This window comes from Tetrao urogallus, assembly GCF_951394365.1.
Source record: "Tetrao urogallus genome assembly, chromosome: 1".
Taxonomy (NCBI): Eukaryota; Metazoa; Chordata; class Aves; order Galliformes; family Phasianidae; genus Tetrao; species Tetrao urogallus.
Window position 1 is genome coordinate 27,940,109 of NC_136813.1, and position 26,732 is coordinate 27,966,840.

Genomic DNA, 26,732 nt, shown 5'->3' on the forward strand with positions numbered 1-26,732 from the left:
GCTCAGGACCTCCAAAATATGCCATGAAAAACTGCTGGTTTGCCAAAAAAAAAAAAAAAAAAAAAAAATCCCCTGCTTGGACTGCCCTCCCCTGCCGTCGCTACCTTGCAGTTTGTGACATCCAAATAGTGGGAGGTCTGACAAACCGAACGAGGCAGCAAGCAAGAAATTCCATTCCTGTCGAAATCTGTAATTCCTCCTTGCTGGCTGCTTTTCCTCGTGTGCGTGCTTTCTTCTGTGTCACTGTGTGCAAAGGGCTTTGCTATTATTATTATTTTAAATATAGCTTGCCCCGGGGCGGGGGAATCGCACAAGGAAAGAGCCAGCGAGCAGCCTATCTCTCAGAAGAAAAGAGAGAGCCTCGCAGCACAGGAGCTGGCTTCACTCGAGTGTGCAGTTTAGAAGTCAAAACAAAACAAAACAAAACAAGCAAACCAAAAGATTTATTCCAAGTGCCACCGTTTTGGAGGAGGCTGAAGAAAAAGAACCCCAAACTGGCTAAATGCTGAAGGATGCAGGCAGACAGGGGCACAGAGCGAACCCAAACGCAGTTTGAGCGTGGGCTCTAAAGTGCAATGTAAGTCTCTCTTAAATTGTCTTGTTTTGTTTTGTTTTTAAATCATAGTATCTATTTTTTTCTTTTCCATTTTGAAGCCAGCCTGGGCCAAAAGGTGCAGTTAGCGGCAAAAATCAGCATGGAGCAGAACGTGTAATCATTGATCTGGGGCTGAAAATGATCCTGAAATGCAACAGAAGTCAGAAATGCAACAGAATATCAGGCGTATTATGGAAGATGCACTATAAATAAGAGCATATCTAATTATTTCAAGAGAAAGATGCCGGACAGAATCTTTAATCAACTTTCTTAACAGGGAAGCAAGAGCTCTGCTGCTTTGTATGGCAAGCTATTTTAATACTGCTGTGTTCAAAATTGTGTGATTACAGTTACCAATGGCAATAAGATGTAGCTCCAGAGGGGAGTCCTAGTGGCTGCAAAAGTTTTTTCTCTCTTATTTCTACAATATTTTTGCTCTCTCAAGCCTCAAGTCCACGGTCTCTATCCTCTAGTTTGGCTTTGCTTTTTACCTGGGTTTTCAGTGCCAACTCTGGACTTCCTATGGAACAGAAAACAAAACATTTCGGCATTTGGAGTAATTCTGGTATGTTTTTCTACATCGTGCTAATGGTAAAAATGCAGTTGACAAAGGATTGGGCTTCACCAACTTCTGCCACAGACAGCTGAGGAATGCAAAGCCTGATGGTGACGAAGGGTGACCATTTCCTATTTTTCACCATTTATCTCACCGATTTCAGACTTAGCAATGGATACCCTTTGTGATGAGGAAAGCTCTGTGAACCCAACTGCAAACTCCTTAATGCAAATAAATCATGAGAGGAGACTCTACAGAAACGTTTACGGACCAGGAGAGACTAATGTGTCACATTTCTGTAACTTGACTGCAGACTCCGAAAACCTGACCAATCTTTCATGTGAAAGTCCTCCGTGCTACTCTTCCCTCTTTCAGCTCTCAGAGAAAAACTGGCCAGCTCTGCTGACAGTGATAGTGATTGTTTTAACCATTGCTGGGAATATTCTTGTCATCATGGCTGTGTCACTGGAGAAAAAGCTGCAGAATGCCACTAACTATTTTCTCATGTCACTTGCAATAGCTGATATGCTGCTGGGTTTCCTTGTCATGCCCGTGTCAATGTTAACCATACTGTACGGTGAGTACGAGCTGTGGGATCTGCTGCATGTTGAGGGAAGCTTTAAACATTGCATGCACGTGTTGGCATTGTTCTTATTTCATTCTTACTGTAATCACTCCATGCGGGAAGCATGTAAGTGGTTAATGGACGTAAGAACAGATTGATAGATATTTACTCATTTGCTGATGGAATTGTCTCAAAACGTGCATGAAGATGCTTTGTTCTCCTTATTCTTTCATTGTTTTCCCTGGCTTATAAATTTCAGTAATTCTGGTGGGAATATAGGGTCTTGCCAGTTACTCTGCTTTGCAAAAATGTGTGGAAGGACTAATGACTGCCTTTAGAGTAAAAGCTGGCAACCCCTTTAATTTTTTTAATGAAGTAATTCAAACTTTAAAATTCCCTTAACACCAACATCTTACTTAGACCTCCACTTACAGAGACAGGCTGCAATAAATACTGTGGGAGTTAAAAACTGGATGGGAATTAATTCTGCCTAATTTTTACTAACATTTACAGAAGCAAAGCTAAATATTAGCTTCAATTCCATAAGATATTTAAGAATTAAGTGGATTATGACTCACAGTTCAGACCCTTGTAGGTGATTAATATAGCAGACCTTTCTTCTCATTTGTGCCGAAATCATTTGCAGCACAGCTTGCGTAGGAAAAAGCAGCAGCCTGTGTGTTCAGTGTCAATATTGTCAGGCTATTATCATCCCTAAACTTTGAAAAATGAGTTTTCCAGTACCACAAGCAAGTGGCTATATTTGAAAGAGAAGCCAGACAATGCCAGGAGGAAAGCGAGGTTGTTTGCAAAGGTATCTATAGCCGCATGGTTTCAGGAGTAGAGCTCTCTGAGTGCGAGGCTGTAACTTACAAGAGGTTTCATCCAGCATGCTAGAAGTTTATTTCCCAGTACCACATTTCTGCATGGTGCTGACACTGCTGAGGGTATGAGGCTGTGATTCATTGCACTAATTGTGCAATCACTCTGGCCGTTGGAGAAGCAGCGTAAAGCTGCAGAAACCGTCCATTGCGTAAGGTGAACAAAAACCCTTCCTGACACTGCCTGCTTCCCTGAGACAAGCAACAGGGACTCCTGCTGGCCAGGCTCTGCTGCCGACGAAACCCCAAAGTGCCCCAAACCCTAACGGCTGGGAGATATCTGGCTGGGAGATGAGGACTGGGATTCCTACAGGCAGCCCTGCAAATCCACAGGCAGCAATCAGACAGGTGGTATCACGTGTTAATAAGATGCAAGAGGATGGCTTTAAGGCATGCCAGGGGGGTTAAAATGGATATTAGGAAGAATTTCTTCATGGAGTGTGTGGTTGAGCATTGGAATGGGTTGCTTGGGGAAGTGGTGCTGTCCCCATTCCTGGATGTATTTAAGAGATGTGTGGATGTGGCACTAAAGGATGTTTAGTGATGGAAGGAAGATGGTTGGACTGGATGATCTCTTCAAGTCTAAATGATTCTATGATTCTATGCCAACCATAGTGGTAATCCCCAGTCAGAATTAGGGACCTTGGTAACAAGGGACTTGCAATGAGGTTGCTCCTCCACTCACTCTTTGCAGGGAAATTTTGACAATTTTACTCGAAACAGAGATGATTTCTTTCCCTACACCTTATCACTATTTTGTGCAATTCCCATTGGGATGCCTTGGCCAAATGTCCTGCACAACAGAAGCCAGGCAGGCTTTTCCGTCCACCCAGCAGCTCCAGCCTCCCATTGAAAAGACATTCTGCAACACTTTCACAGCATCCAAGAAAGGTGAATGTGCCCACAGATCAGAAAACACCCAGAGTTGAGCAGTACTTTTTCCCACTCAAACATGCACTTAGTTCTGAACATCTCTTGGAGATTTGCCCCATGGCAGCATGGAGATGTTGTTGGGTTTATTGGCAGATGCTTCTTCCCTGCTGCAGCAGAAGGATCAGGTGCTTCAAAGGGCTCCTGAGCAGCCCAGCACTAACTCTGAGGCCTCAGCTCAGGTGCTTTTGACAAGGTAGAACAGTACACAAGGCCTTCTCAGCAACCATGCCTGCCTACAGACTCTCCTCTTTCCTTAGCCCTTCATCACTCGGTTTTCCCATATCCCTTGTTACCAATCCTGGTCAGCTTCACTTCTCCACCTCCTCTCCTAAAAGGCCTTGGGAGAAAACACTTCTCTTCTTCATACTATCTAGGTACAATAGGAGAAAAATCTTGTCTCTGTATTATCTGCTCTCCCTTTCAGCCTCACAACCTGACCATTCGCAGATGTGCAAGCATTATGTGCCTCTTCTTCGGATGGGTCTCCCTCGTGTGAGCTCCTAGACATCAGGAGCTCTCATGAGCCATGTTTTGTTTTACTTTGTTTTGTTTTGCTTTGTTTCCCCTGGATAAGCAGAAGGGTGAATTAGGCAATGGTGAGAAGATGGCACAAGACCAAGGTGCCCCATCTCACATGTCACTTAACAAGTCGTAAGGTCAGCCTGGAGGACGCTGCACCCTTCTTGACTTGCACTGCATCTGCAGTTGGCTCCTCTCATCTGTCTTCTATTTCATGGCCATGTAGTCTCCAAGGTAGTTTATCTGAAGAATGCTGCCTATCCCTGCCATATCCAGGTTTAGAGCAAGGACAAGAAGTCTAGAAGGGTGTGACAAATCTGTTCTGAAGGAGAACAGGCGCATGGTGTTGAGTGCAAAAGTAGTTTCTGCCTTTTCCCTGTGCAAACTGTCCTGGACTGACATAGAGGCTGCGAGGAAGACATGCTTCAGAAATTCAGCCCTCATTTAGAGCTCTCCAGAGACTGGTTTCCTCTTTGGAAGAGCAGGAAAAAGATAAAACTTATCCATAAATACCGTATGGCTTATTAGAGTCAGTCACATTACAGCCATCCAAGAGCACCAGGAAATAGGTCTCTGCAGTGCTTAGAGAGAGTAAATGTAATTAGGCACAGACCTAATTCCTCTGCCTCTAATCCTTCTGTTGCAAACTAGGTTGTACTGTATTTCCAAAAGAGCCAGGCACACCCTGAAAAACTAATATCTTCTTACAACATCAGCTTTACCATTCTCCTATGCAACACATTCTTGGGCAGCTTGGATAACGTGGTAAATTAAATCACCAAAAGACAAGGGAAGGTTAACTGCAAAACTTGCCCCAAGAAGATTTACTGGTGATTCCCTGCAGGACTAGAAGGACCTTGGTATGACGGTTTTGCAGGGCTCTGCTTAGCCTACGCCTGCTTAACAACTTGGATAGACTATGAGCTTGCACGATTTTCCAAAAGCCCAAAGTGGGAGAGGCTACAAGCACTCAGATGCCCAGAATCAGAATCATCAACCCCAAAAGAGAAAGTCTAAAATGAACAAATGAAATTTAGTGAGGATAAAAGCAAAGTTATCCACTTAGGAAGAGATATCAAACCAACACCTGCTGGGGAAATTAGTCCAGGCTTCAGAATCTTGAAACAGATCTGACTGTCAAAATGAATCATAAGCTAAGTATGCAGCATAAGTATGGGGCTTTTATACAAAAGGCCCTCTTCATTCCAGGTTAGATAAGTAAGAGCATTCCTGCAAGACCCACGAAGCAGGCTCGTATTTCACTTAGCAGTCAGGAGGCCTTTTCAGCAGCATCAAGAACAGGATCCAGCATTGGTCACTGCAGCAAGATAAATTAAATAGATTCTGGGGCAGAGAAACAAGAGGCATAAAAGTTCTGTAAACATCATCTGCAAGCAAAAGATAAAGGAACTGGCTTTGCTTAGTCTGGAAGAGAAAAAGATAGACAAGACATGATAGCCATCTTCCAATAGCTTTCAGAAAGGACAGTAATCAATTATTCTTCATTACCAGTGGAAGAAACAAGGAAAAAGAAAGGCTTAGTTTGCAGCAAAGAACATGTAGGATTGATACTGATAAACTCTAATGAATTATCTTCGGATTGCTTTCTCTGAAGTAGCCTGACAATATACACTGATGATATTAGAATATTGTCCCTATCTAAATATGTGGAAATAAGTTATCTAAAGATAGGTGTCATAAACATCACTGATATGCAACTAAATATATTTCTTTCTCCAGCTGCCACCAAATCTGAAGTTTCAGTTTCAGAATTTAGAAGGCTTTGTAGATCAGCAGGTGTTAATAATACAGTAATCACACTAATGATAATTTCTAATGGAAAACTGAGAAATTCCACACGTGCAGTAACAAATTTTTTTCTCCTTCCATAGATGTTGATTACAACATCAAGCATTATTCACATAGAAAAGAAAAATACATACCCACACTGCAGCCTGGGAAAAATAAATAAATAAACAAATAAATAAATAAATAAATAAATAACCCCAAAAAACAAACAGAGCCTTTGCAAGCAAATGAAAGAAAAAAAAAAAAAAAAGATTTCCTAAAAGAGAAATAGAGAAGCTATCAGACAGCTTCCTTACTACCAGCATTTCCTAGGAATACATGCGCAGTGAGAAAAATGCTTCGCAACAGAAGATGTGACTACGTCACATTATAGCTGATGTCAACTTTCTCTTGCTCAGAATACACGTGGCCTCTGCCTAAGGAGCTGTGTGCCATTTGGATCTACTTGGACGTGCTTTTCTCCACTGCCTCCATCATGCACCTCTGTGCCATCTCATTGGATCGTTACATTGCCATTCGAAATCCCATCTACCACAGCAGGTTTAACTCAAGAACAAAGGCTTTTGCAAAAATAATCGCTGTTTGGACCATATCAGTTGGTAAGTGAGCAATATTTCAGCATGTAATTGCAGATTTCTAGCTTTTGAGATGATGGGACAGATACACATTTCAATCTAAAACTGTGTTCTCTGACTGCAATACTTTCCTTGCCACAGTCTAAGAAGTGCTGTAATGTAGTAATTAAGCAATACACAATCAACAATGACAACACGAAATGGAGGTGAAGCTGAGCAGCACAGTTATAGAAGGAATACACATTAGCACTAAGACTGTTAGGTTCAGTTTTGTCTTAAAAATGTGTTTATTACCCATATTGATTATCCACCATTACCGTAACATCTGAAAACAAAAAAAATAAAGATATTGACAAAGATATTGACTGAAAAGATTTTCCTGTAAGTCAATTGTTCCAGCTTCTCATTAGGGTAGTTTACTTAGAGATGTTCCACATGGTCAGATATTTCCTGTTTTTTCCTGATAGACAGGGTGAGGTTTGTACAATATCCCATTTAGGAGGCTTAGATGCTCTGCCTATACTATAGACGAGAAGTGTTTCCCAATGGAGAGCCCAGAGCTGCAGCCTTAAGGAGGTGCCCCAAATGATTCACCTGAAAAATCTCTCTCTGCATTGGTGTAACCCAGAGACTTGCAACCACATAGCCGTGTCATGTGTTACTGTACATGGTAACAGCACCTTTGGCCCAGAGCTGTTTCATGATGTGGGAGATGGAAAGTGTTTGGTTTCTGATGCTATCAGGGTTTTCTTCACAAACTTTAAGCGTTGGTTCCAAGCATACTGAAAGCACTACTCCCTTTGGCTCATCCATTTTTTCAGAGCACCCGTGCATTGGCAGCTCACTTATTCATTTACTGACCTCATTGCAGCCTTCCAATACCTAAAGGGAGCCTACGAACAGGAGGGGAGTCAACTCTGTGAAAGGGTAGATAACAGCAGGACAAGGAGAAATGGTTCTAAGTTGAAGGAGGGAAGATTTAGGTTGGATATCAGGGGAAAGTTCTTTTTTTATGAGTAATGAAGTGCTGGAACAGGCTGCCAGAGAGGTTGAAATGCCCTGTCCCTGGAGGTGTTCAAGACCAGGTTGGATGGGGCCCTGAACAATCTAATCTAGTATTAGATATGGAAGCTGGTGGCCCTGCCTGCAGTAGGGGGATTGGAGCTTGATGGTCCTTGAGATTCCTGGCATCCCTCTTTCAGCCCAGTCTGCACTCCAGCATATTTGTGGCTTAGAATAGCTGAATCTTCTGCACTATCAAGTGATAGTGGTAGCTCTCTCTCTCATCAGAGGGGCAGCTGTGCACTCTCCAAAGTAACCCAGACCTAGCAAGGTGCAACAGCATCACTTACATGGGGCTCATAGTGTGTCCAGCTGACCAGATGTAGATGTCTAGCACAGGGCATGTGAACTCCACCCTAAAAACACCTAGCTCTCTATATTCAAAAAGCCTAGGCCAACTCATTTTGGTGCAGATGTTCCCCTTTAGATGACATGAATCATACCTTATACCTCTATAGCTATAGAATCATAGAATCACAGAACTGCATACACCATAATCCCTTTGCTTATTAATCCAGTACAAAACACATTATTTTGTCTTTTCATTTTTTTTCCCCAGTCTCAGGCACTGCTAAGTGTAAGCATTTTCTCTGCATGACATAAAAAAGTGAAGTATTCATTAAATTTGTCTGTACTGCATTAGTCGGTATTAGTGCGTGGTGCCTGCGCAAACAAACTCATAGAAAGATCAGAATGAGCAAATCAAGGGTCTGTGCACCTCAGCAGCTTTCTGTAGACAGTGACTTGCTAGCAGAGCCTCCAAATAAGATCACTATTCAAATTAATTTAGAAAAAGAATTTTAAGCTCTTCTGGTTAGAATATGGTTTATGTCCTACAGAAGGAGAAGTTTGCTCTTTGATATCTTGAGCCACAGATTTTGTTATCACTGTGGCAAGTGATAGAAGACAGACCTATTTAAATCTGAAAAACACAACTCCTTGCTTTACTGGAAGGCACACAAGTGTGGCATGAGTGAAGATGGCATCCACTTTTCTGCAGATGGATAAGGACATATGTAAGGCAGTGGTGGATGTTTGAAGGATAGTTGGGCTGATAGGATAAAGCTCCATTTCGTTCACAAATAGCACATCATCAATAGAACATGTAGGTTAAATAGATACAAATGAAATCAAAAAAGGACCCTGAGGTATGCATGAATAAAACACTACTCAGCTGCTGTTAGTGCAGTGGAAGCAAAGGGCATGAGAAGACGAGCTGAAGGAAGACAATGTCAGTTCCCTGCCTGGGAACCGGGTCAGGAATGATCTGTGGAGAATGTGATGTGCTATAAAACAAGCTATAAAGGAGTTTCTGAGCTGCCCATTGCCAGTCTGGACTGAGATTGCAGCATGGCATGTTGCTATATTGAGTAAAAACCCATAAACTATGAGGAAACTTGCTAGATCCCGGATCTTCCATGCAACTTACTGGCAGTTGGTCACTGATCCTGATCCTGTCTTTAGTCATCACAACATGACTCAGAATAGATTGGAAATGATTTCTGAAGAATGAGGTCATTTATAGATCATTTACTAATAGAAAAGGGTTTCTGAACAGAGGTCTCTATGTATCATTTACCAATCTTCAGGCTCTCAGTGCTACTTAAGAGTGGCAGTGATATAAATTATTTAACATCTTGCATGTTCACATAGGAACAGCTAAGACAGTCAAAAACAGTGCCAGGCACAGCACACTTTCCCCAGCTCACAGTGTGGCTGAAATTTCAGTGACAAATTCAGAGGGACAGGAGTTTCTCAAGGTTTTGCCCTCCAGCCTCGGTTCAGATAACCTTTGGCTCCCCTTGCCTGTACAGTTTGCAGCTCAGCTGGTGTCCTGTGAACTAGCATGATGCATGAGACTGAGAGTAAGAAGGCAAAGAAAGAAATGAAATGCCCCATGTTCCCCTGCACAGAAGCTCATTTTGCCTGGAGTAAGCGGGGGAACCTTTCAATCAAAGAGCTTAAATAGCTTCCTCACTGTCAACATTCTTAGTTAACCCTCTTGCATAGACCTCTCTAATAATTTATTTACCAGGCTGAGTCCCAATCCATTTTGGATCTTTTTGCATGGAAGCATCCCATGTCCAGGTCATCTTTATATCCCTCTCTGAATCTCTTCTAGCACTTCTAACATTTTCTTTGAGACAGGTGGCCAGACTGTAATATTCAAAGCGTGAACACATCACAAGTTCATCCAATATTACGTTTTCTGTCTTGTTCTCACTTCCCACCTTAATAAGTACTACCATGCTGCTATCCTTTAGGACACACTAAGCTGAATGATTCCAAAGTGTCTTTCCTGAATAATGCACATATGGAAAGTATTCCCCTCCAACTAACGTACAACACTTTTCTTCCTGATGTTGCCTTGCTGCCTGTTGGATGAGACTTATGAGGATCCTCTACCAATTCTATCCAGCCAACGGCTGCCAGTTCCAGTACTCTGTTCCAGTGTCCACACAAACAGGTCACAGATGAGCTGACTGGCACTGGCCAACACAGAGGGCTGCTGCATGCTAATTTCCACTGCCATCATGGTGGGAATCATTCACCAAATCCTACCGCTTGTTTTCTGTGGTTCAACTCATCCTTTACCCGTGGGAAGATCCTTTTTCCTCTGCAGTCATAGCTTAATTTCCTAAGCAGTTTTGGATCAAGCAGTGTTGTCAGAGCTTTCTGGAAATTCAGAAATGTTATACCAGCTGGGTCACTGTTATACACCTACTTGCTCCTACTTGCTAACTCCCGTGAATGATTCTGTCTGATCTGTGGGTCATGGCATTCTCTCTCTGCAGAAGTTCTCCTCATATTTCCCGATCTACCCATATCTCTTTCATTATGACTTCTAAGTTATGTAAGTAATGAATTTTCCGTTCACTAAATTTTTAATTTTCCCTTTATTTTCTAAAAGTACAAATTTGTCCAGTGAATCTCATCCAAAGCCCAGTTGATCTGTGGTCATCCTTCTGTTAGCTGTTAGCTTCAATGATGTGTGACATATTTAAAGAGCAAATTGCATAAAAAGGGACAGGCAACTTGATTGACTTGACTTCTGAAATCTCAATTTTCTTAGTAAAAAAAAAATACTGTGCTAACATTTGTTTTTTGCATTAGTAGAAGAAGAGCATTTAGCCAGCAGCCTTTCTTTCACTAGACCATGTAATGCCACAGGCAATTGGTTTAAAATGGATTCTAATTACTGTAACAGATTCTAATCGTGTCTTTAATTCTTAAATCATCCAGTACCCAGGGTGGCTAGATAATTAGATTATTTGTAGCTGTTGAAGGCAAAAGCCCATTAAACCCTGAAAATTATTCCATTTGTTTTAAAGCACAGAGGTCATTAGTGAGAACAGGTGTAAAATGCCCAAGTGTTTTCTCTTCCTAGAAAAAAAAAAATATATATATATAGTGAAATGTATTCAAATCTATAGAACTGCAAATAGAGCCTACACTGAAAAAGACAGGTAAAGGACCTTCTAGTCCTAGGTGAGCCTAGGAAATGTGCTATGCAAGAGGCCAAAGTCAGCATCCTCTCCTTTGAAAATTCTTGACAGGGCCACAGGAAAGAAATCATGACTGTTAAGCCCTTATAGATCTCATTCCTCTGTCCTTATTTCTCTCTATCCTTCTGTTAATGATGAAGTTTGATGAAGCTCAAATCCTCTTAGTCTGAGTTTTCTCTTTGCTTATAATTTCTCACTCAGCCTACACATCTGCTCACTGCCTTCAGGCAGTCTCTGCTCTCCCCAGTCATCACAGCTTGGATTTATTCTGTGCTTCTCAGGCAGAAAAAAAAAGCATAAAGTTGAGTTGGACAAAGTTGGAGAAATAACCCTCATATATCTCCCTCTTAAAGTTTTCTGCTTTGTTCAAGTCTAGTTTGGGGATGGCTTGATATAGGAAAAGACTGCTTGTTATTACATGGAACATACTCATCCCCTCATATGGATTTTCTTTCTTGTATTTTATAGACACACCATGAAGCTCAGTAGTCAGCAACAGTTATGCCAGTAGAGAATTCATCACCTTACTAATGACCTCACCAGCAGTGACATCTAACAAATAAATGAGTTCTTCATGTGCATGCTGTCTGAGAAAATCTAGCACCAAATGCTGCGATGCCCATTTCTGAGTTGGCTAGCACATATATTCTGGTTATGAGGCACTACTTAAGATGGTTTTGAGACACATAAATTGATGTAAATTATTTTACCTTGTGACAGAATCCTTTGATTTATTCCTCCCAGAAAAGTAAACACTTCTCTTCCACTAGACCAACACCTTACCTGGTATCTCTCTCTCATAACTGTGTACGTTAGAAAAGCTTGCATTTCAAGTTCCTGCATCTTTTTACATTATTTGGCAAGGAGGTTTTACTAACCCTCTACTTGAAAAAGAAAAAAAAAAAAAAAACAAATTTGAGTAGAGTAGTGTAGAGCAGCATAGAGTAGAGAAGAGTAGGGTAGGGTAGAGTAGAGTAGAGTAGAGTAGAGTAGAGTAGAGTAGAGTAGAGTAGAGTAGAGTACACTAGACCAGACGAGGAGAGGAGAGGAGAGGAGAGGAGAGGAGAGGAGAGGAGAGGAGAGGAGAGGAGAGGAGAGGAGAGGAGAGGAGAGGAGAGGAGAGGAGTAGTTCAGTCAGAAGGAACCATCAAAGACCATCTCGTCCAACTGCCTGACTACTTCAGAGCTAACCAAAAGTTAAGGTATGCTGCTGAGGATTTTGTCCAAATCCCTCTTGACCATGGCCAGACATGGGACATCAACCACCTCTCTAGGAAGCCTATTCTAGTGCTTGACCTCTCATGCAGGAAATAAGTGTTTCCTAATGCCAAGTCTGAGCCTCCTCTGGTGCAGCTTTGTGCCATTCCTGCCCTGTAGTTGTTCCCAGGTGCAGAGCCCAGCACCTCTCTCTCTGCTTCCCATCCTCAGAGAGCTGCACAGAGCAATGAGGTTGCCTCTAGGCTTTCTCTTCTCCAGACTGGACAACCAAATATCCTCAGCCTCTTCTCACAGGATGCACTCTCCAACACTTTTGCAAGTTTTGTTGCAATCCCCTGGATGTTCTCGAGGACCTTAATACCCTTTTTATATTGCAGAGCCCAGAATTGCACAAAGCATTTAAAGTGAGGCCACAATAAAGCTAAATACAGTTGGAAAATCACCTCGTTTGACTGGCTGTCCATGCTGTGTTGATATTAATGTATGTCTTTTTTTTTCTGCTTTGGTTTTATTGCTAAGGACAACTTTTACACAACAGATGTGTATTTTTAATAGCATAGCTATATGGAAGGAACAGGGTTAATCAGTGTACTGATGACATAATTTGTTAATTGCCCTTTATTTTTTTAAACTTTCTTCACTTAGAACATCATGACTACAGTGTTCTTGTCATTGAAGCTACAGGCAAAAAAAAATCCCCATTAAGTTCAATTGGTCCAAGCTTGTCCTATTATCAGGTTTCTTTGGATGAATAAGTAACTGTTCTTGGTTTGCAATAAGCCCTATAATCAGACAGTCTCTCTTCTATAGGACATTTCAGAGTAATTGGAATGTTTTAAGAAAAAGGGCAGTAACATTACAGATCCTATTATAAGTTATTCCTCCTTCTCTGAAAGGCTATATTTTTCAGCCAGTTGTGTACCTAGCACAGTGAGTAATACATGGAAGAATCTAGAAAGGATGGAGAGGGAAGAATGGATTTATGTCCTTCCCCAGGCCAACATTTCTGCATGTGGCGCTATGTGGGGTGTTGCAAAATGCAAAAGGGACATGTACAAAGGCTTCTGTGATGGATCTGGTAGATCTCTACAACTGCATACAGCTAAAAGAGGATCCTGGGTTGACCAAAAAATTATTTGAGCCTGTCTAAGCAGAAGAACTGGGATTTTTGCATAGCAGAAGCCACTTGCAATATAAATGAGCAGGAGAGAAGTGCAGAAGAAATCATTCAGGATTTATAAACTCTGTCATCTGTACCCTGTAATTGTATTTAATGACCTTATAAATTAAAAAATGGTGTTAAAGTAACACTCAATGGCATAAAGAGAAAATATCAATAAAAAGAAATTTTAAGTCCTTTTCAAATTGCAGAGCCATTTCACAGCACTTTTTATGCATTTTTAAGAATGAGAATTTATTAAAACCAGATTTTGCATTTTATAATGTTAGGAAAGATAAATGTGTCACAGAATTGTGCTTTAAAATGAAATCTATACATTTACCTCACTTAGCACAAACATCACAAACTACCACAGACTTGGGCTTCAATTAACCTTCCCCAGCCTGTTCCATTGGCACCATTTCTTAGCAGAAGCCCAGCTAATACATGTCATGTCAGAGCTGAGACAACATATTCCTAATTACCTGCAACAAAGTTTGAGGTTGATTATTCCCAGTGTAAAACAAGCCCTGCTCTTTATGCTACTGCAGGCCATGAGGAGGTCCCTCCAGCAAGCAGAGTAGATGTTTTTTGCTACAAGAGTAGTTCACAATTATTTTTTTTTTCTTTATCAAGGTGGTTTGTGACATTTACCAGAAAGATAAGCCTAGGGATTTTTCTCCAACACATACATTGCAACCTATAGGTGGGAAATATGGGCAGATATCATCCACCACTTTTCTTCTAGTCTCTAACTCTGGTATTTTCCAGATATGAGGAGAGCACTGCCTGAACTGAGAAAAGAGCAATTCAGTCAGTGTGAAGGGCATTATCCATCAGGTGGGCAGTGAAGTGTGAAGTAGAGTACCCTGAATCACTATGTTCAGACCAGTATATGTTGGTAAGCTGCTTTATGCCCCATTTTTCTTTCCAAATTATACACTGTGGTTGGGACAGCTATCCAATAAAGAGTCATTGGTGCAGCCTCTCTGTATAACTTATCGAAAGCCGATCATTTGCTTGGTGAACAGTCTCTGCAAGAAGCCACAGGAGGCTCAAAGAGACGAGACAAAGATTTGTGTTACAGTGGAACCTTGGCACAGCAGCTCAGCCAGAACCAGGGCAGTGAGGTACAGACCATGGTCTTAAGGAGGCAGCAGGCAGCAAAAATAAAGTGCCCAAGGCCTAGAAATTTCAGAGGAACTACAGGGGTAGTTTTCTATCTCAGTGCAAAAATGCCATTAAAGAAAATAAAATATTAAACAACTTATTTGCCATTCAATAGCCTGCTAGACTACACGAGATCAAGCCAAAGTGCAGGGGAAATCTCAGGTAGATACCAGCAGAAACTCTCCAGTCCACTGGAGGGTTAAGCCAGTTAAGCAAATTACCAGCATTTAACAAATTGTACGAAGTAATAATTAAAAGCCCAGAAGTGTAAAAACTGGGATAGTGGAGGATCTTGTCACTTAGGCTGCTCCAGGAGCCATCTCATTAGTTGCTTATGATAGTGGAATATCTAAGATCTGACTGTAATTTCTAGCTTATTGCTCCTATATTTTATAAAGCATTACTGCACGCTTAGCATGTAGAGAGTATAATAAGTTAGCCCTGAGGAGCCTTCAGGAGCTTCACAGCTGAACAGCAGATTGATAACACGTGAGCAGGGAAGGGCTTGATAAAAATGTATTGTGTGTCTTTCATTCCTGAAGTACAATTATACCCAAATCTGTTCTCCTGGGGGGCTGAATAGCAAACATGGCAGGAAGCCACCTGACATGGAAGAAAAAAAAGTGATTTGCTAAACAAGAGGAATACCACAAGCAGATGGATTTGATCCCACTTGGAGCCTTTTGCTTTTCAAAGAGTAACGTTCACTAAGCCAGTGAAAACTATAAATTTGTAACTTCTTCCAAGTGAAATTAAGCCATTGCTACAGGGAACTTCAAAACATCAATGTGATTTAAAGAACATTAGATATGCACACAAAAAGGGAAAAGCAGGTTTGACCTGCTCTGCTGTATTTTTTTGGGATAGTCACAATCTCACCCAGAAATTGTTATTGCAAATAATACTGCAGATAAATTACAGGTGGAAGGTCTGAAAAATGTGTTATTGTTAAGAGTTGAATCATAGAATCATAGAATCACAGAATCATAGAATCATACAATCATGTAATCATACAATCATACAATCATAGAATGGTTTGGTATGGAAGGGAGTACAAAGATTCCAACCCTGGAAGGGAGTACAAAGTTCCAACCCTCCTGCAGGCGGGGTTGCCAGTCACTAAACCAGGCACTAGATCAGATTGCCTATGGCCCCATCTATCCTGGCCTTGAACACCTTCAGGGATGGGACAACCACAAGATAAACTCTCCCAACCCATAGATTTTTGGAGCTGCAGTTTGATTTCCCTTAGGCCTTGTGTAATGTGGCAAAGCACTCTCTTTCCCTCCTGGGAAGTTCACCTTGGTTGGAGGCAGGGGCTGAAGCACAGACAGATGTGCAGAGCAAACCAAAGTTCATGTAGGAGAACTGGCACATGGGACCACATGCCCTGCCCATCTCACCTGAAATGCAATGCTACTGGAAAGGACACTGGGGCAAGAAGACTCCAAGAGACCTCACCAAACTCATACAAAAACACAGGGGCACCACTCCCAGTGGTGTGGAGGGGATCTAGATGATCTTTGAGGTCCCTTGCATCCCTCTGGTTCAGGCACTAGATCAGGTTGCCCACTGGTTGCAGTGTTTGTAACTACCTACACACAGAGCTGTCAAAACAAGTCTGACGCAAGTTATAAAAAGCTTTGGATCATGAAAACACAGCTCGTAGCTCAGTCATTTAGAAAATTCGGCACGCTTGTTCAGCAGGTGTGTGTTCGTCTGTAGATGTGTGTGTATCCATGTGAAATTAATGCTTATTTTCAGCCCTACTTCATTTAATGTGATATATTATGGTATCCACATGCCTCTGAGATGAGTAGGAGGTAAAGAATCATCAGCTTTCCACTCCAAGAGATTTGAAAATGCACCTGAGGTCATAGGCAGGTCTCTCTGTCCTCCCCTCCCTCAGGCACTTCCCACTTATAAAGCAGAAGGAAAAAGTAGGTTTAGAGAGAGCTAATGAGAAAGAAAGCCCATTTCCATATGCAAATCTAGGCTGGCCCTGCCCAAAGTCTACCGAGAGAGGCTGTGGGGTTTTCTCCTTGTGGCTCTTGTAGTGTCACCTGGATGTGACCCTGGGCACACTGATCTGGGTGTCCCCACTGGGGCAGGGGCTGCTACAGAGGGACACAGAGGCTTCCAGCCTCAGCTGGGCTGGGGTTCTGTCCACGAGTTCTCAATGTCTGGGAAGATGGGACTGAGCATGGAAAAGTAAGTGTTACTTCATCTGAGATGTGACACAGTAACGGGGTGCCACAACCTCGTGAATCACAAATATTTCTTGTAGACATGGAGTGGGTTCCTGTAAGGATGAGCTAAGGTGTCATCCTGTGAGCAAAGGGATGGTTCTTGTTGAGGTGAACACGCCAATGCTATGTGCCACCATAGAATCATAGAATATCCCAAGTTGGAAGGGACCCAGAAGGATCACAAAACCATGAACACCCCTTATTGGAGATCAGGTTGAGTAGGTTCCTATGAATCAGTAAAGAAGAATACAATGTTCAGGATCTTTCTTTCTAGTGTTGGTTTTTAAACTCCTATATATCCCTGGAGCCTTCTGCTTCAAAAGCAAAACTCAGACGCATTCTTGCTTCCACCTTCTTCTCTGCAGATGCATTTATAAATACTTGCATTTGCACAGTCATCTGCACAAAACAATGAGATCTACTTTTTATCTAAACATTGTCACATTCTCTAGTCTAGTCTTGGAGCCTTTGACATCTTTCTCCATGACTTAACATCACTAAAATATTCAAAATCACCGTGAGATCTGGCTGAGCGTGGTGAAAGGAGTATCCATCAAATCCATGGGAGACCTGAGGAAGAATCCAGCATGTGGTACATGTTATTCCATTCTTTCGTTGTGTACAAAAATTTACTTACCACTCAATTTGGCCTTTCCTATTAAGTTACGAAAATTCTGTGCTTGAGTTGACATAAATGTTATGCTAAACAAGGTGCTGCAATTCAAGTATATCTGTCATCTAAAAAGGAAATTTTTATATAAATTGATAAATTATCTCAATCTTCTGAGCTTTCCACTGCTCAAGGAGAACATTATTCTCTTTGCTGTCTCTAGAAGTGAGAACTTTACACGTAGGTGCCCAGTGCTACAAGTCACCAGTGTGCTAACTCAGGGCTTTTACTCTACAAAGACCAGAGATTCAGTTAAAATGGGCCCGAGAGAAGTGAAAAGTGATGGCCTTAAGTTAGTTGAACCAGAGGATGTTCAGGTTGGATATTAGGAAAAATTTCTTCTCAGGATGAGTGGTGAGGCATTGGAACAGGCTGCCTAGGGAGGTGGTGGAGTCCCTGACCCTGGAGGTGTTCAAGACTGTGTGTATGTGGCACTGAGGGAGGTGATTAGTGGGCATGGTGGGAATGGGCTGGCAGTTGGGACTAGAAAATCTTAGTGGTCTTTTCTTAATGTTTGATTTGCAAGCAAGGACCAAAGAAAGACTAGGAAATAACTAAAAAAAAAAAAAAAAGTAATTCTGAAATTAGATACCAGGAGTAGCTCTGGGAGACTCCTTGCTTATGATGAGGCAGCACAGGTTACTCCAGCATTTCCTTTTGCCTTGGAGGCCTCCTTTCTGGCCATCATAGTGAACAGAAAGGGAAGGCCACCCATGCACACCCACCAAGGTAACACGGTTTGGTTGCAACAGCAAGGATCTCTATTTCAACTTGATCAATCAAACTGGGGTTTGTTCCTCATTGCTCCTTGTTGCGTGCATGAATGGAATCTGAATCTGAAATCCTCAATCCCTTAATCCTTTCTCACATAGGTTTCTTTAGGATGTTTATAATTCTTTATTTCTTTCTAGTCATTTGACAAGTGTAGGCTTCTGTTAGTCCCCTTAGTGAGTGGATAATCATATTACACAGAAGGATAACAACTTCTCTTTATTTGAGATAGCTGCCGGGAGCCAGTCAGCACCCTGGCAGAAGCTTCTGCCCAAAGCAAAGATATTGTCACCAGTCAAAGAGCAAAGAGGACCGGCAAAAGTGGAGAAGCTCAACTGGAAATTATAATGCAAAAAATGTGTATCTTTTCCTTATATGCTCAAAAGGATGAGAAAATACAGCAAGGAAATGAGAATGACCAGACATGAAGGACACACAGTTGTCCTGTCACACAGATATCAAGTGGGTGTGTATGGGGTGTGTAGGGCAGAAATAGCACTTGGAATTGAAAGCAAGGAAAGTGCTTCCCACTGTTTGATTCCTGCTGCATCTAGGAAATAGGACAGCACGTACATTTTGTAAGGGAACAGGATTATATCAAAGCAGTAAGCAACTCCATCAGCAGTTTCCTCTCATAACTCAGCCTACCCTGGAGCCCTTGATTTCTAATCACTGGGGTGATAAAGAGGCAGCTGGCCTTCAATTCTTGTTCTGTACTGCTCTACTAATTCTGTTTCTATTTAAATCATTATCACACTCCTGCAAATTAACTTGGACAGACAGAACTCTGCACTTTAAGAAATAGGCTTCTTTAAGAAATAGGCTTCAAGATCAAAAATACCAACGACAAATATACCAGGAGGACATCGCTACTTTTCTGATTTTATTTTTCTAAAGTGAAATAGACCAGTTATGGCATTATATTATTATGAATGATGATTTACAATAATTTTTTTCACATGAAAAGAATTGAATATAACTCCTACTAGGCTTAATAATATGCTTTCCAAAAGATTTTCTGAGCTCCCATCAGCAAAGCCATTTCAAAATTTATAGAATAATCCAGGTATTAGCTGTTGCCCAACTAGATGAAGTTAAATGTAGCATAGCTTTACTTTTGGTTGTATTAAAGAGAACACGTTACCAAAGACAGTGTTCCAATGGAAAGCTACAGGAAGCCCTCTGCGTGTGTCCTCTAACAAAAAACTAGGCTTGACCTATGGACAAAGATAAGGGAAATGTCTGGACCTGCTCTAATTCCAGCCCTTTGAGGTTGATGTCTCTGGGATGCAGAAAGGAGATGCTCCACCAGCACTGTGAATTGCTTACCTCTCATGGAAATCCATCTGAAAGGATTACAGTATGGGGGTTTGTGAGAGGAAGCTCCTCACCCATCCCCATCCCCACCACCATGTGTATCTGCCAAGGAGAAGTTCCTGCTGGAGATTCTGGGAACCCTGACTAAGAAAGGAAGAGTTTTCATGCTGAGTTACATGGAGACTCACATGGTGACTCCCAAAATACCCACAGCTTTTCAACATATTCTTTCCCTGGTGAAAATTTCTGCTTCTGTATTGCCACCCACCAGCAAACTGCACAACCATGCTATCAGCAATATGTCTGGGACAATTTGGGCAGCAATGACACTGCAACAGTGAAAGGTTTGTCATGACTTCAGATGAGTCATTTGGGAAACAGCACTTTCAGATGCATGCAGAAATCAGCTCAGTGTTTGCAGGTCTAGGGAAACAATTACCTCCTTGGGTGCCACGTGTCAAGCAGAGACATTAAGCCAGGCTGCGTGGCTCTCCTGTGAATGTGTAAATGGAAGTGCACAGGTAGCTGATATAAGATCCAGACACATTTACATCCTTGATGTGCAGAGGAAGACATGGTTCCCCTACAATCCCCCCATGAAGTCATTCCCTGGGGTCTGTTCCTGGAGCAAGCAGATACATCCATGCGTAAATCAAAGAAATAAATCTTATTTCGTGTGACTGTTCTGGTCCCAAATATTAAAAGTAATGTGATGACCACATTGCCCCAAAGCAGTGCTGCAGGATTTGGCCCTTGATATGTCTGAATCAATGCAACTGCTAAAGTTTGAGCTGGGAAGGTTTCGTATCTTTTTCATGCAGGGGTGAACAAAGGTGCTGACTTTTGTTGAGGTCCTGTAGTGACATTTCTAAAGGTATTTCCTACTCCTTGGACAGCTGTTAGGGTGCGTAATAATGCTCATTTATATTCAAATCAATCAAAATGAGACATGCAGCATGACTTACAGTTTCTGCTTGAAGGAGACTTTATGAATGGAACCTTGACATTGTATGTTCACTACCCCTCCTTCTCTTCACCCTAGGTAGCCCAGATTTGTCAGTTTTCTGGGCATGTTGTATATTCTGGCTTTGATTCATTTATAATCTCAGCAGCTCAAGGCAGTGTCAAACCTAGTTTAGCTGTCCACTTAAAGAGGTTTTATGGCTGCTGTGCACCTCTGAAGATTTGCAAGCCAGCAGTGTGTACTACTAAATCAACTTTTGTCAGTTTTACCAGGCTTTTGGAGAGAACAACAGGAAGGATGCTATTGCTTTACTTCTCAACCTTTGGTGTTCTTAAGAGCCTTTTGTCATTCTGAAGTTGTGCCCAAATGGTGGAGTTTTAATACAGGATTTATTACCCTTCCTCACTGTTTTTGTTCTGTCTTGTGGTTTATTAAAATCTATTGAGTTTGAAACAGCCACCTCTGTATAAATCAAGTTGTATAAATAAATCATCTTATACTGGAGGTACATAATATTTAGGGTTTGTCCACAAAGGAAAATGTTCTGATTTAAGTGGGAGTATTAACTGGAAATGCAGTAGCTAACGTACCTCCAGAGCTTGAATGGATACTCCCATTCTGTACCAAGACCTTCCTTGTGCCTTTTATTATGAAGTTAACTGGTGAATCAGCATAAATTTTTCACTTATCAATGAATGCGTGAATAAAGCATAGGCTGGGAGCTTTTATTATCTCTGTCTGCAGTATGAGTTTGATCTTGTCCAGACCTCAGTAGTATGTGGCTGACATTCATGGCCACATGTGATACCTCTTAAAAACCCCCTCAGATTGGTGGACTTGGAATGCACATGGAAGCTTCTTTTTATTTACATTTTAAGAACAACTGCCATTGAATTTTTTGTCCTCACTGGGGCACATTTGCCATTTTCATGCCACTCATCAAAAAGGCACAAACTCTATTTCATTTAGGAGAGAAGAAGCTTAGTCCCCAAAGATATGAAAAAAGTCGGGCTGGAAATTAATTTATTCCACACAAGAATGCCACAATATCACTTGTAGGATCCCTCATCTGGACTAGTAAGCACACAAAAAACAGCTTACAACTGTCAGTGCTCCCTGCTACCAAGCTGTGGTGTCTCTGGTATTTTCAGATTTCACAGTGGCCAACTACCTGTGGCTGTAGGGCTGTAGGGCTATCAGCAACTGCTACAGCTCTGCTGTGAACATCTCTTTTGCACTTGAAGGAATCACAAGGAGACATGAAAACTCCAGCTACAAGCTGAAGCTCATTTCAAATCAGTCGCATTTTTAAGCCAGAAATCTGGATGTGAGATTCTAGCACTTCAGAACATGCTCACAGCAAAACAAAGCAGATGGAGAGTTGCTGCCCTAGTGTTTTGGGTGAGGAGTTGTAACTGACTTTGGCCTTTTCCTTGAAAAAACTTTCAATTACACTAAAATATTCCTCTTTCTAGTGCTGCTGACTCTTCTCCCATGACTCTTGATTCAGCTGAACCATAAGGTTCGTAGTAATGAAAGGCATCTTTTTACTCTGCCAATATCATTGCTTATTTTATCTCTGCAGCTCACACTAGGTCCTTGAATGAACTGTAAAAAAAAAAAAAAACAGCCCTGCTGTTATCTGTGTTGGGCAGAAATGGAAGGAAAACCTGTGGTATTGCTCTGAGTAGCATTATATTTCCACACAGCTGAGATGTACTGCTAGGAACATGGTGCTTTCAGTATCCCTTCATCTCCTCCCATAAAATAAATGGGGGATTCGCAGCTTGCCTCAGTTCCTGAGAGGTGTTCATCACCTTCAACTATTTGGGCAGTGTGGCACCTGCAGGTGACCTCTCCTGTGGTGCCATCAGCCAAAGGGCAACTAATGTAGGGAACCCGCTTTAGCAGGGATGTTGGACCTGATGATCTCCAGAGGTTCCTTCTAACTGCTACAATTCTGTGTTTCTGTGATTTTGAGACTTCAGCTTTTCTAAGCAGGATGCTTCCCAGAGCTGCTGAAGCTTTCCTCACCCTGGGAGCGCAAGTTTGCATCTCACATGTTGCCTTCTCAAAGCTCAAGTTCAAGCATGTAGGCTTCTGCAGCCTTGAAACAGAAATAGAAAAAGCAATACCGCAGGCTCTCCGTTGGTTTCTGCCAAGGGCAGATAAGGAGGGTACTCCTGTAAAATGGCCAAAGGCACTGCCATGACTCAGTGCAAAACTGTGCAGATAAAATAAGCTACACTGCTTAGAAAAAGAGTGAGCCTTACAGAAGCCCCAGAAGAACGGAACATTTGAAGAGAACAATAGCTTAATATTATTACTATAATTATTGTTTTGTGCTGTGCCTGAACTGCAGAGCCTTCCTGCAGGATTGGAGATCTGTTGGCACTGTTAATGCATGAAATGAAGAGACAGCTCATGCTTTCACAGGACTCTCAGTCTGTGCACTGGGGTTGGAAGAAGAAGAGGAAGGGAGGTAGAAGGCAGGTGCCATTTAAGAGCTGGTGGTGTGAAGACGAATGTCAGGACTCATCTGGGAAACAGAAAGGACATTCTCGGACACATAAGGGACAAGGGAGGGCACACTATCACGCTGTCATGTCAGTCAGATCACAAAATATTTAATCCATTTTTTCCCGAAAAGCCAGACACCCAGGGTTTCTCATGAAGATGCAGAGGGGCTCCTGAACGACACTGACTTTCCACAGGATTTGGACTCCCAGCTGCTTTTGTCCAAGCAGGGCTGTACGATCACTTCACAACTTCACTTTTGCTGTCTTCATGTCACATCATCCTTTTGCTGGCTGAATATTGCCTCTCTTGAAGAGACAGCATCCGTCTGGGGGGAGGGGAGGAAAGAAAAACACAGCCACAAAACAGACGCACAACAAACAGCAGCTGTTCAATTTCAGATGGGCACTAGCAGCATATGCAGAAGTCCCCAAGGAAATGTTTGAGTGGACTTGAGTGAGGAGAAAGGACTTCATCACCTGGCTTTGCTGTTCCTTACAGAGCAAGAACACAGCAAAAACTCCAGGGAAAGATGAGGTTCATGCTGCTGTCGATGCCCGTGGGGCTGTGTTTTCAGAGGGCAGCCTGCGGTAGATGGCTGGCAGTACCCAAGAGGGATCCTGACACTCTGCAGGGTGCACTGCTTCTCAGGCTGTCTCATATCCATGTCTCTCAGTGCTTAATTTGTCCCCATCTTTCCTCTGGCTGTTGCCATGGAAAGTTTTTTAGCATTTAGACTGTCAACTGTATGGAGATTACAGGGAGGGAAGAAAATAACCCAGCGGATGATTACATTCAGACCTGCTAAAAATATATATATATCTTTTCTCCTAAAATCAGCATTTTACAGTGCTAAGGACACTTTTAATCCTCATTCAAAAATAATAATAATAATGATAATAATAATAATAATAATAACAATAAAACAGTCCGAGATAAGACAACTCTTAACTCTGACCCTGGAAAAGAAAGACAGGATACCATCTTGATCACAGCTGAGAGAAGCCTTTGCCAAGGCAGTAGGACCAAAGGTCAAGCGTGGAGATTTTTGTAAGGGGACAAGACCAAAGAATAAGAATTTATGCTTTTGTTGCCACCAGGTGTTATGTGACAGTCTGGTGGAAGAGATGTATCCTACTAGTAGATGAGCTTAGGTGTACGGGAGAGGGAATGGAGATTAGAGTAACTGCAGAATCCTGTGTAATACCATTACTGCTTTTCACCTGCTCTTCTTTGCTGGGGTCCTCGAATGCACAAACCACCAGATTCAGAATCCACAAGATCAACATTTCACACTGCATCCTTTCTTAGCATGGCCCCATTAAAAGTGGCCCAAGGATGGGAGTTGTATCGTGCTGCTACCAAAACTTAAAATACAAAATTTTCCCTGCCCCTGTTTAAAATGAGTTTGCCTTGGGACATCTGTCAATCATGGTTCTACCTGCTAGCAATCATTTACGCTCTGTTACTACTATTTCTTTAATATTATCACTATTACTCTAAGAAATAATCTGTGTACAGTTAAGGTTGTTTTGTTTAATTTTTCTTAAAGATTGGAAAATGGTACTTTTTTGTTTCTGTGTTTAACCTTCCCTTTCTCTAACCCACCTTCAGGTATCTCCATGCCTATCCCTGTCTTTGGACTACAAGATGACTCCAAAGTGTTTAAGAAAGGCCACTGCCTTCTTGCAGATGAGAATTTTGTGCTAGTAGGCTCCTTTGCAGCATTCTTCATCCCTCTAACCATCATGGTGGTCACTTATTTTTTAACTATCAAGTCACTGCAGAAAGAAGCAATGCTGTGCGTGAATGACGTTGGCCCAAAGACCAAGTTTGCTTCTTTTAGTTTCCTCCCTCAGAGCTCCCTTTCTTCAGAGAAACTCTTCCAGCGCTCTTTGAACAGGGACATAGGGACCTCTGGGAGGAGAACCATGCAATCCATCAGCAATGAGCAGAAGGCTTCCAAGGTCCTTGGCATTGTCTTTTTTCTGTTTGTTGTGATGTGGTGCCCGTTTTTCATCACCAATGTGATGGCTGTAATCTGTAAGGAGTCGTGCAGTGAAGAAGTCATTGATGGGCTACTTAACATATTTGTTTGGATTGGGTACCTTTCTTCAGCCGTCAACCCACTCGTGTATACGTTGTTCAATAAGACCTACCGCTCAGCTTTCTCTCGTTACATTCAGTGTCGCTACAAGGAGGAGAAGAAACCTTTCCAGCTGATTTTGGTGAATACTATCCCAGCGCTTGCGTATAATTCTAGCCAGCTCCACCTGGCTCAAATGAAGAGTTTGAAAAAAGAGGCAAAATTGATGACCAAGGATTATTCGATGGTCAAGATCGGAATACGCCATATGGATGGTACCTCAAAGGGAAGCATCAGTCCAGGGAATGAAAAGGTCAGCGGCGTGTGAATCTACCAGCTGTTGGCAGCTGCCATGACAACCCCAAGCATACATTGAGAATTTCATCTCGTGGTGAGATGCTCTGAGAGTGCAAGAAAATCAGCCATGTCTGAGAGACCCTCCAGTAACATCACATAGCCTCATGTTATCCTGTTGATGAAAAGCAGGGTGGAATGGTATTAAATGTGCAATTTTTTTTCATACAGTACTTTGGCTGTTTTAAGCACAGGCTTTATTAAAATTATTTTTTTAATAATATAAGGGATATATTTCTTAAAGAAAAAAAAATGCAATTTCTGGTATTATAATTATGGGCTGCAAAGAAACCTACGCATTTCTCCTCTCTTTGCAAATGAAAGCTAAGCTGTCCTTTGATTTCCTTGCAGGGTAGGCTCCAGCTAGTTCATCTTCCTGCAGTGGGATTTTCTTATCATTAACTGAACGAGCACTTTATGAAACTTTAAATAAAATGATGGTTAATTTACTAATATATATTTAAAATACGTTTTAAAGCATTAAAGAAAAATCTATTAAAACCTGTATAGATGAATTATATAGAAATTTTGGTAACTGTTTTTATGGCTGTTTTTTTCTTCCAAGTGACCATTCTGAAATGTTAATGGACATTTCCGCCACTTGTTCTGAGTTCAAATTTGCAGTCTTCAGAAGTAAATTATACTTGAATGATCCCTTGTTTCTATCACCATTCTTAATCTTCTATTTCACATCTTGCACTTTATTTCCATTCTAAAAAATTCATCTGTTCTAACATAAAACTTGAAAGCAATTTTTTCAAAAGTCATTATTGGACTTGATTCTCTGCTCCTTCCCACTGCTGTTGACAGGGAAGTGAAGTGAGAGAAGAGTGGAAAATCAAGCACAGGACTGCTAAGTAATTTCAAGAATGATTCCATGCCTCTGCTTGATTCCAGCAGAGCTTGATTTAAATAATGTCAGTGAAAGTTTTGCATGAGAAAATCCTTTAGTGAAAGGTTTCAGCAGATTCTCTCCCACCATTTCTCTTTGGTTAAAAAGGCCATTATGAAGGTGTCCTTCTGGATTTCTTTTTTGTGCTCATAGAGTCAGAATTATTCAAAACCTTCTACTTGTTCAAATTTTTTTCCCTGGTTTCACTGTTTTGCTGTTATGGTAGATTGCTCAGGAATGATAGGTAGCTTGCACTACTAGGACTCAGCCTTAATGAAACTCATTTGGGCAAATTGGGCCCACTTTAAAATACCAGGACTTATCAATAGCACCATATTTCACCCGCACAGCTCCAAGGGCAGAA

General features: G+C 41.7%; 1 protein-coding gene across 1 annotated transcript; it reads left to right on the forward strand.

Moving 5' to 3' along the window:
• Positions 1-1,322: 1,322 nt before the first annotated feature.
• On the forward strand, positions 1,323-25,450 carry HTR2A (5-hydroxytryptamine receptor 2A; the record flags this gene model as incomplete). Its single annotated transcript, XM_079540570.1, has 3 exons — positions 1,323-1,728; positions 6,257-6,457; positions 24,651-25,450. The coding sequence occupies 3 exons, from the start codon at positions 1,323-1,325 to the stop codon at positions 25,448-25,450; spliced, it is 1,407 nt and encodes a 468-aa protein (XP_079396696.1).
• Positions 25,451-26,732: the final 1,282 nt, after the last annotated feature.